This window comes from Epinephelus lanceolatus, chromosome 17 (assembly GCF_041903045.1).
Source record: "Epinephelus lanceolatus isolate andai-2023 chromosome 17, ASM4190304v1, whole genome shotgun sequence".
Lineage (NCBI taxonomy): Eukaryota > Metazoa > Chordata > Actinopteri > Perciformes > Serranidae > Epinephelus > Epinephelus lanceolatus.
In genome coordinates this window covers 10,834,777-10,846,112 of record NC_135750.1, presented here as the reverse complement: position 1 = coordinate 10,846,112, position 11,336 = coordinate 10,834,777, and the positions used below count along the sequence as shown (strand labels likewise).

Genomic DNA, 11,336 nt, shown 5'->3' with positions numbered 1-11,336 from the left:
TGTGACATCTTCCTATCTTACATGTTTTTATTACATGACTTTTGTCATTTATAATGCATTTATTTTGCTCACATTGATGACATGTGCTATATAAATCAAACTTGACTTGACTATAGCTGCAAAATAAATGTAGTGGAGTATAAAGTAGGCCTACTATTTTTCCCTCTGAAATGTATGACGTAGCATCATATTAAAATACTAAGTGAAGTACCTCAGAATTGCACCAGTACTCATGTAGGTTACTTACTAGCTGTTAAGTACCTTCCACAGCTAATCTTCTCATACTGTGGGCCTGTGTTCATGAACCAGCTATTTGTCCATTAAATTCTGGCAAACATTATTAGTTTTTCACAAAATGGCTTCCTGTATTTTGCACAACGGGTCATAAAAGTAAAATAGTGACACGTATTTGTTCGTACATACCTTACAACAGCTCAGTCAGCGTTTTATCTACCTCTTAACAAACGGTTGTCGAACGAACTGCGGCTAAATCTGCCCGGTCGGCTTCCGTAGATTGATGACGTTGCGGCCAAAATGGCGGCTTGCTTCAAATGAATGAGCTACGGGCAAAAACACAACAAAGGTGTTTGCGAAGACATGAACAAACGGTGAAAATAAAGTATTAGTGGAGCAGTGCTAAGCTACGGAGCATCCAGGAAGCAGTTAGTATCATAATGTTCACCGGAAGTTGCGCCGTCGCTGCTGTTTCAGTGAACAATGACAGAGCCGAGGACACATGCTGCTGCTCCTGAGTTCACTGAGCTGTGGAGGAGTGTGTCCAAACTTAGCCACAACAAAACACAGGATAAGACAAATGGACAGCAGATGCCTGGTACATCAGCGTCTACAATGTGTAAAGGTGAGGCTGCGGATCGATTTAAACAGACAGTGATCTGCTGCTCGGTGCGATGAATTAAACAACGGTACAAACTGATGGATCAAAACCTGTCTGCAAGTTTGGAGGTGTGGCAGTGCTGTTGATGATGATCACAATATGTGGCAGTGACAACATGCTAGCTGACTTTTTTACTTCTTACTTTATCTCATTCCACACACTAACCTTTTAAGAAACCACAGGCATTCATGAATTATTGACATGACGTGACAAAGACGGAAATGAGAATTAATGTTGAGAAACCCGCTTGTTAGTGAGATTGTATTTGGATTTATAAAGTATTTAAATGTATACCAGTGACTTGGATGATAAATATAAGAAATCCTATTATATGGAGCAGATGTGTAACCTGGAGAACCTCCTTATTTTATGGGCATGTGACTTTATTCTGTTTTTTTATTTTATTTTATTTTATTTTATTGGCATGTAACTTTATTTTATTTTTTATTTTATTTTATGGGCATGACTATTTTATTTTTTTTTTATTTATTTTTGTTTTGTTTCATTTTATGGGCATGTGACTATTTTATTTTATAATTTTTTAATTTCATGTTATGGGCATGTGACTTTATTTTATTCTTTATGTCAGAAATTTATTTATTTTATTATTTTTCTTTTCTTTTCTTTTCTTTTTTCCTGGATACATATTCCTTCTAGCTTACTTACAGAATTTAATTTATTATGCCCTGTCTCTTTGGTTAATAATATGTGTAGTATATTCATGATTTGTCTATAAGTATGTTGACCCCTCTTGGTTACAGGTGGGACAGGTATGTTCTGTTGTTGTAATGGACTTTATTATGTAGACCATGCAATGTGACTGATTTGAATACTATAAGATAAAAATTGCAACTCATAAAAAAGAAATCCTGTTAGATGTTATTATGACATTTGTTGGCATTATATGTTTTTGCAGGACTCATTTTTGTGTGTATTGAAGCGACTTGAAGCTGATATAATGCATTGATTATGACCAGAGACTTTCAGTTTCACCAGTGTCATGCCAAAATAAAGTGTTACTGCTTGATCTGCGTTCTTGTCAGCATAGAAAAGCCTCTAAAAAAGCATCTACGTCATCATGTCACACTAGAAGACGCCTGTCTAATCATGTGTAATGTCAGGTTAAATGCACTCAGCTAACTGTAACTATAGCACATGCACTGTGGATTATTTCGCCGATACGACCTAACATTTGATATCTGTCTGTCCACAGATTTACAGAGTCCTAATCGCAGAGGCTACAGCAGATACCCCGGCTTGAATAATGGGGATTCTCCAGGTGATGTGGAACCATCGCAAGACATTATCTGGGATCCCACGTCACCCACCCTCGCTAACACTGGTAAATGACACAGATATTCAACATAGAAATCACACCTGTATGACAGGCTCTAGATAAATGACAACATGTACACCTGTGCTGATCCTATTTCTTGCTGTTTTACTCTACTGCTTTACCTGATATGACAAATTGTTACATTAATGTGCACACTAAAGAAACTTCTAATTGGCAGATTTTTAGGGCTGCGTGTAGTATAAAATCTATTTGTTTCGATCTGTTTTCAGGGTCGAGACTGAGGAACACCAGAGTTGTGGAAATATCAGATATTGTCAACCGCATTGCTCCAAAGGTCAGCTGTTTCCTGTCTTTATAGTTCTGTCACTCCGTTCTGTGAGCTCTTCCAAGGTTTGAGGCTTCATCAGTTCATATTTTGAAAGAAATTCTTCAACGTTTTGCTTGTGTCTTACACAGGATGTGAAACGGAAGGGGACTGAATCTCCCCTGCTCCAGTGGATAGATGACAGCGCTGTCCCATGCACGCCAGATGTTCCAAAGCCAAGAGGCAGGAAGAAGTCCTCTCGGTACGTTATCAGTTTATTGACCCAGATACTCACCTGTGATCCTCACTATATCCAAACATTAATCATTTTGAATTAATAGTAGTAGTTTTCCTGTTTTTTCTGTCTTTGTTGGATGTTGATTAGTGTCCTTATTTCCTCTCTACAGGCAGAGCAGTGTGGACGACCTCATGAAACTTGCCAGGCAGTTTGACGAGAACATGCAGCAAGACAGGGAGACTTCCGAACAGCTTAACACTGTCAACAGTAGCCTCACTGAATGTGTGAACACTTCCAAAACCAAACTGACAGAGACATCATTCCTTAACACTGTGAAGGACCTAAAGTGTCCATCCTCGTCAGATCAGGTGGAGGCGGAGCTGCACGCTCTGTTCGACTGCTCCACTCAGGCAGTGAGCGGCCGGCTAAGCCAGGGCTCCACAGCATCAGCTCATTCACAGGAAGTAAAACACCAGCATTTGACTTCGACTTTAGCCGAACCTCGACAATCAGGGCTCAAGTCTGCTGACAAGTCTGCCCCAGCTGCACATCCTGCGGAAGAAAAAGGATCTTGTGGTTCTAGTGCCAACAATTGTGATGACTTTGATGACGACTGGGAGAATGACGACCTGCTTAATGACTCCCTTGTGCTGGCGATGACCCAGAATCCTGACCAACAACATGGCGCCGACACTAAAACCACGCTGCAGTCTAACCTTAAGACAAACACTACTCAGATCACCTCTGTGTTCAGGCCTACTGCAAATACAAACTCTGCACATCAGCCGTCAAACTCCAAGCCAAGCTGCAGTGCACTCCAGGAACTGTGTCCCAAGCCAAAGACTACCAACCGAAGCACTTTCAAGTTAGAGCCCAACCCTCACTTCCATCCCAAGACAGCCGCCAAGGACGTTTCCAAGTCCAGCTTTACTGTTCTACAATCTAAATCAAAGATGTCTGACCAGAAATCTGCGACCACAAAGACACTGTCTATTCCTATTCCCAACAAGATCACTAATGATCATAAGGGGAGTCACACAGCTGCAGACTCTGGTAAAGACATTTCAGACAGCTTATGGGATGATGGGGACGATGATGCGCTGCTCTACCAGGTATGTGACAGCGTGGAGAGGATCTCCAACAGTCAGCCGCAGCGAGCGAGCCCCAGCAACTGCCAAGAAAAACAAGATTTTGCTGTGGACAGACAGCGAAAACCCCCTGCGCCTCTGCCAATCGACACGTCGCAGTCCACAAACACCAGTGCCAGTGCTAATAGACAGTCGCCATGTGCTTTTGTTCGTTCTAACTCATTACCGGGGACCGGCAGAGAAACTGTGAACTTCCAAGGATGGAACATTCCCATGAAAGGTGCCAACAACAAATCAGGGATGTCTCAGAGCCTCCCAGGAAGCCATGTGAGTCTGGGCACATTTAACCAGTGCAGGGATTCCTCTGGAACTTTCCAGGCTGGGAATGTGGATGTGAAGCCACATACAGTGACAGCCAGGGCGCCGCAGAACTCCAAGTCCCATCACACGGCCTTCAAGAGAAACCAATCTGACTCAGCAGCTATAAGCAACAAAGGTAAGCTGTCTTGAATTTGATATTTAACCCTGGACTCTATTAACTCTTTGAAACCCGAGCAAAGTGGCTTGATTTCCTTTAAACACATGGGAAGAAGGCAAGGAGCAACTTAACAACAAATAAGTAAAAAGTTGCAAGAAAAACAAAACGTGTAAAAAAAAAAAATAATAAAAAGATTTAATGTCATGTTAATTAAATGAATAAACAGAATTTTAAATATGTAATATGATAAATATAAATAAATATAATAAAAATATAGTTTTCTGGACATCTGCCTTATTTTTTTCCAATAATTTTCTCTCCCCTATTTTATTTTTATTTTATTTTTACAAATCTTGAAATTATTTTCTTGTCATCTTTTGTTTTTAATGTCTTGCAATTACTGGACATCTCTTGCCAAGTTGCTCATTGCCATTTTAGCCATATTTTAAAAGAAATAAAACCAGTTTGCTCAGGTTTTAAAAGTTTAAATGCTTGTTAAAGCTGTCGCAGCACAAAAAAAAAGGATGTCGATGCAGGTTCAAAGGGTTAAAGCATTGAACATAATGTAAATTAAGATTTAGTTTGATTGTTTTATAATGTTATCACGCAGAATTGCTTGTTTGTTAAATTAAATAACAAATTCAAAATTTATTAACACTATTAACCCATCTTCAAAACATTGGAGGAAATGCATTTGATAAGCTCTATTCAGGAAAATAAGTAATAACTACAGTAGGAATGGGCAATATGACCCTAAAATAATGATACTGAATAAAGTTCAGTGCTTTTACTCTTCTTGGTGACTTTGTCAAACTCGATGCATCTTTGCAGTTTGCCTGTCCCATCTACTGTCCTCAATGCTTTACTATAAGCCTGGATATCGAAGTGAAAACTCACAAGTAAAACAGATGTCACATGTTGTTCTTATAATCTTTGACAGTTCAGTGCATGTGCACACGAACAGTTCTCCCTCAAAGCAAGTAAACATAGCCCAATGGCTTTAATTTGGGATGCTGTCAAGAGTCCAAACCTCAGGAAGCTTCATTGCCAATGAATTGCAGACTGATTTTCTTCTGGACATGGAGGGGGTTTTTGTACTTCCAAATCAGCTTCACCATGGGTACCCACTGGTCCTAGTTATGGTGGCGAAAGTTTTATGTTATCAAATTAAAACTCAGTTGTTCGAGGTTATAGCAATGACACACACTTTCTGATTTAGAGCCGCCTTAGCCTTTCTTCGTCAGGTCTTTGCAAGGGTTTTAATTCTCAATATTTCCGAGCAAACCATATTCAGTGTTTCCATTGATCATTCTCACTTCCCTGCCTTCTGTTCCAGTTTTTGTCACAAGCCAGATGACATCAAAGTGCTCTGCAGCCGAGATCGAGAAGAAGAAACAAGAGGCCTTGGCCAGGAGGCGACTGCGAATGCAGAACATCCCAAAACCATAGAGAACAAAACTCATCATTCCACACCAGTGTTTCAGCCGCCTCCTTATTAAGATGTTACAGATGATGATAATCAAGCTGGTGTTAAGACCTCAGTATTTCAGATTTATCACAGAAAGGATCTGGTGTCTATTAAAAAGAAGTAAATACCTGCTGTAAAAGCTGCTGGATGTTCCTGCCGAAGGAACATGTTTATGTGAAGTGAGTTTTATGCACAGATTTATGTCTCAGATCTGGTGCTGGGGTAACGTTAAAGAGATTTTCATTTGCCTTTTTTCACATTTTAATTTTGCAAAATATATTACATTCACTTGAGTTAGAAATAATCATAAATGCTGAATAAACTTTTTTTGTTTTCCAGCATCATCATTTCAGCTCTGCACAGATTTTGCTGTTTTTTTCTTTTGCTTAGAAGTAGTAAATTGTCTCATCTCAGTGTGCCTTCTCAAACTGTAACAGCAAGGGCTGACAGACATTGTAACACGAATTAATGTTATCCATCACACATTGGTGTCTATAATTTACACTGAAGGCAGTGATAAAACAGATTTTGTGCCTGCACCTTCTATTGATGCATACTTACAGTATTGCTTCTACTTTATAATGAGAAGAACATTTGTTTACTTCATGTAAATTAACACCATGTTGTAACACAATCTAAAACCTTTGCTTAGGGCTAAATAGCTGAGAAAATGACATGTCTTTACTATACACAGCAGTTTTTGTTTTGTTAGTATTCCTTGTTTGTATTTTTCCATGTCTTGTCCAGCATGTCACATTTTTTATTCTTCGATTTTGCACAGAATTAAGTGTCAGACTGTAAAGACGGTGTCACGACCGGCATAATTTTAGACAGGTGAGACAACAATCAGATAAAAATGTTGGTCACCACTTTGTTTCTACTCTTCTTCCTGAGTATGTGACAACAGATTTGACTCCAGCCTCTGTTACTTCACAACAACATGATGGACTTGGCTGTGTACATTGACCTAATTTAACAGTCATGATGTGTGTGCCTTGTATGACCACTTTTCCACTTTTCTGTTTTTTCTGTCACCTGCCAGACCTGCAACAAAGCAATAAACATTTGAGACTGAATAAACTGCTCCAATCGTACTTGATGTTGACACACTTCCAAGCTCTTAAAACACGCCTCACACTGAGTATAGGCACCCCTGGTTGGTTTCTTCCAGTCACAGTTACAATAAAGTCTATTATCACATGACGACTGCATTCTCAACAATGTTGACAAAGACAGAGAAAAGCAGCATCACTATGTGCGATTCTACTATTTATGGAAAGTAAAGAAAAAATATGGATAGACAGATGCCTGGGAAGATGCGGACAGTATGATCTGTGTGTTCTGCTGTGAAGTCAGTTTCATATATCCCGACTTTTAGTCCATGAATGAAGCTCAAAAAACAATGGATACATTTCCAATAATGCAATAATGCACCACAAGAAAATTATCACATTTGCATGTTTCAGACATATCACATCAATGTTTCTAAAGTGACGTAATACACTGCTCAAACAAATTAGGGGAACACTTTATCATCACAGTATAACACCAAGTCAGTTAAACTTCAGGGATATCAGTCTGTCCATTTAGGAAGCACTGATTGTGAATCAGTTTCACCTGCTGTGGTGCAAATCAAAGTGACAACAGGTGCAATGGAGAGGCAAAAACAAGACAACCCCCAAAAAGAGAATGGTTTTACATGTGGTGTCCACAGACAGTTGCTCTCTCCTTATCCCTCCTGACTGATTCTTCTCTAGTTTGGTCTTCTGCTAGTGTCCTTGTCACTACTGGTAGCATGAGGCGGGACCTGCAGCCCAATCAGGTTGCACAGGTAGTCCAGCTCCTCCAGGATGGCACATCCATATGTGCGGTCGCAAGAAGGTTTGCTGTGCCTCCCAGCATAGTCTCAAAAGCATGGAGGAGATACCAGCTGTTACACAAGGAGAGCTGGACAGGGCCATAGAAGAGCATCAACCCAGCAGCAGGACCGGTATCTGCTCCTTTGTGTGAGGAGGAACAGGAGGAGCACTGCCAGAACCCTACAAAATGACGTCCTGGTGGAAGGCATGTCATTGAGGCGATACATTTGCCAAGCTGCAGGCCACTGTTCAAAATCAATAAAACCGACTGCTTTTTGGTGAGCCCTCATGGCGTTTCCATCAGCGTTTGGGCCACTAAACCTGGGTGTTTTTGCCAACCCATCCCTGCTTTTCCAGCGGCTTTTGTGCAACACATCATGGGTCTCTTAAACCAAAACATGATCTTTCCCCACCCATCACCAAGTGGTTTTTGTGCCGATATCTAACCACACCTTTACCACAGTGTTGCTGAGAAACTTCTGGCGATTGAGTTGTAAATGCCACTTCTTTCAAAACCCACACCTTCAGACCATCATCCAGACTTAATGTTAAAATTTTTAGCCTCTAGCCCACGACAAGATAACACTGATGACACCATAAGGGTTGGGTTTTTTAAACTTTGATAAACTCCCCTTTCAGAGCAGAGGACATTGTACAGATGTTTTCTCAGGCTCAGTAGTACTCATGACTTACTGGACCTCATGCAAAACTGGCAGAGTTCCCCTTTTAAAGACACTTTGTCTTTTTGCTGCATCATTGGCTTTACTTTTGAATCAAACAGCTGCTCAGGATTTTGAGTGTACACAGACCGTCTCCTCGCTGCAGTTATTGGCATCCATTACTCTAACCTCTGTGTATTGCGGGACTGTTGACAAGTCGAGCAGATATGATGGGCCCATTTCGCAAACACTCAAATCTGTTTTCAACAAGTTGCTGCCTGAAAAGGAAGACCATTGTGGACGTGCAATAGCCTCAGTGTGGAGCATATTATTGTTATTAGACATGAGGGATTATTTTAATATGAGGGCTAATTTGTCCTCTGGCCTCTTATCACTCTACTCACCTGCTGGACTGTGTGTGAGGGTAGTACAATGTTCCTCTTTGTAATCCCAAGAGAATTCCTCAGTGTTCCTCCCCCGAGCCCATCCCCAGCCATTACAAGCCCAGGTGTGTGTGTGTGTGTGTGTGTGTGTGAGACGGGTGGTCTGCAGGTGTGTATATTTGAGTATTTATGCCATTCCGAGCACGTAACAAGCCCCATCCTCCTCCCTGCCCTGTCTGTTCCTCCTCCCCACCCAGTCCGACTGTAAATCAGATGGCAAGGCAATTTGGCAACAGCATAAAGGCCCCTGGTTTTTATGACTATGATTATGGTTATGATGATGACTGGTATTTGTTTCAACTATCTGATGAAACCCTTGGCTAAAGCTAACAGGTGTCGAGCAGGTACAATATCGTGCTCGCTGAAGGATCCCTGTAATGTCGCCATAGAGAGCGAAATATCGTCCACCAAACAGAAGAATGGGCCGTTTCAGCGCCCACTCGTTAGGCCATACATGCAGCAATTTCTGATTATTGGATGGGAGTGGAGCGCCACAACGTCCTCTTTGTAGAGAAAGAATGATTTATGGCTGTTAGTCAGGCATAAGGCAGTAATTGCCGCAGTGACGATTATGTTACCATGGCACCTGTTTAAACTGTCCATTCTTATGTGAATGTTTTCATTTTTGGAAGAGGGGAATTTGCAGCTTGAAACTGATGTGCGGAGACATTAACTGAAGTTGGGAAAGGGTCCGGGATGGTGTGGTAACAATTTAGGGGGCAAGGAGAATACATGATGGACAGATTTGTGCTGTGTCATCTGATATATTAGGGAAAGTTTGTTAAAAACAACTTAAACACAGAAGACAGAAGCGGTATATTCAGCATGTACGATAAAACACCAAAATGTGTGCTGATCATTTTGTTGAAAATTCCCTTTACCACATTACGTAGAAACATATTGTACTGAAAAACAAGCTACAAAGACAGCATGTGCTCATATACAACTCAAAACAGGAGCTCAAGCTTCACTTTAGTCCTCACGTTACACCTCATGTACAAATTTAGCACTCGATAATGATGATTAGGGATGGCACACTCAAGGCGTGACAGCTCAGAGGCTGTTTTTCTGTATCAAGCCTGACCTTTGACCTCCCCTGCGTAGGTATTTAAGTGAAAAGAGGATTTCTCCTTCATGGATCAAAACAATGTCTTTGTTGAAACCCTGTTATGTCACAGGTTCAGGACTTGGAGGGCTGCACTGATGAAGGATATGAAAGAAAATAAATCTGTAGGATGCATCCACATTTCTTCTGCACAGGTAAATTGAGTAAGTTATGGTCTCCCCTCCCTCTAAATCTTTAGTGAAGGTGCCTTATAGCAAGACATGAACCTCCACGTGTTGGCAGGTGAGCACAGTCTTTTGATCTGGTGAACAGAGATGACTGAACATTACAGGCATAATGTACATGAGGTACATGAAGTAATAATATCAGACTGATGTTTTTCTTTTGCTTAACAAGGAGAGGAACATTTGAATATCTAAAAGTAAAAACATGAGATTAATTTTAGTCTGTACTGGTGGTTGTTTGCCTTTTGATGTTCACTGACTGGAAAATCCTAGTTCATACCACATTTTCACTTAGGATCCGTTTGTAAGATTTAGGGAGATTAAGCAGCATCAAGCGGTGAGGACTGCAGATTGCAACCAGCTGAAACTTCTCTCAGTTATTTCTACAGGGAGCCAAATTATTTGCAGAGGTCTCTTCCTCTCCAAAGACAAACGAACCCCATTTATAAACATTGCGTATGCGAAAAATGTTAATGGGAGAAACTTTGACCCATTGTTATGAACATTTAGAAGACCTGAAATTGGTGACACAGATGGTGAGGTGGAAGAAACTGTTGAAAATTTTATGGTGCACGCCATTTTTGGCTTTTGTACATATGCAGATTTTTAGTATGGAGCCGTCGCGCTATTCTATAAATGAGACCCCAGGTAATAAAATCCAGTAAAATGACCAAATAAAGTAGTTTCAGGTGACAAATCTGTGTTTCTCTAACACTGGTTGGCTTGTTGCAGATGGGCAGCTAGTCTAGTGCCTGCTAATATGTGCTCACCTTTTTCTTAATCCAGATGTTCAGGAGGTTTTTACCGGGAGATGAAAAATCTGCAGAGGTCTCCTGCTCTGTAAAACAAACAGACCCAGTGATTTAACCTGGTAAAACTCTCAATAAAGCAGTTTCCTGTTTAAAATTAGAATCAGAAATACTTTATTGATCCCTGAGGGGAAATTATTTATGTTACAAAAATCAGAGTTTTTCAAAAGCTCCTGGTTGCGGAGGGGTTGCTAACTATAGTGGCCGATGCAAAAACACAAAAATATTAAAATGCAAAAGGCACTGTCTAGAGCCAGTGTTTGGTTTGTCTGTTCTGGGCTACTTTAGAAACATGGCAGTGCAACATGGCAGACTGAGAACATGTTCCCTATGTAGCTATAAACGCCTCATTCAAAGCTAACAAAACCACAATTCTTATTCTCAGGTGATTAAACACTAAAGAAAACATACATGATATTCCAATTATGCCAATATATCCCCCTAAATCCTACACTGGACCTTTAAATCACAGATCAAGAGAATGCATTCATAAAATATTTAAGACGTA

The 11,336-nt window shown here is 40.5% G+C and overlaps 1 protein-coding gene across 1 annotated transcript; it reads left to right on the top strand.

Moving 5' to 3' along the window:
• Window positions 1–510: 510 nt before the first annotated feature.
• Window positions 511–6,838, top strand: etaa1b (ETAA1 activator of ATR kinase b). The gene is made up of 6 exons (XM_033612662.2): window positions 511–859; window positions 2,109–2,237; window positions 2,462–2,526; window positions 2,649–2,758; window positions 2,904–4,318; window positions 5,637–6,838. Exons 1-6 carry the CDS (start codon window positions 718–720, stop codon window positions 5,747–5,749), a joined length of 1,974 nt encoding a protein of 657 aa, XP_033468553.1. The 5' UTR covers window positions 511–717; the 3' UTR covers window positions 5,750–6,838.
• Window positions 6,839–11,336: the final 4,498 nt, after the last annotated feature.

Bases quoted from the DNA above. Each gene is read 5' to 3' on its own strand.
- etaa1b (XM_033612662.2), top strand. From the start codon at position 718: ATGACAGAGCCGAGGACACATGCTGCTGCTCCTGAGTTCACTGAGCTG. The intron at 2,238-2,461 runs GTAAATGACACA...ATCTGTTTTCAG, and splicing joins ACCCACCCTCGCTAACACTG to GGTCGAGACTGAGGAACACC. The intron at 2,527-2,648 runs GTCAGCTGTTTC...TGTCTTACACAG, and splicing joins TCAACCGCATTGCTCCAAAG to GATGTGAAACGGAAGGGGAC.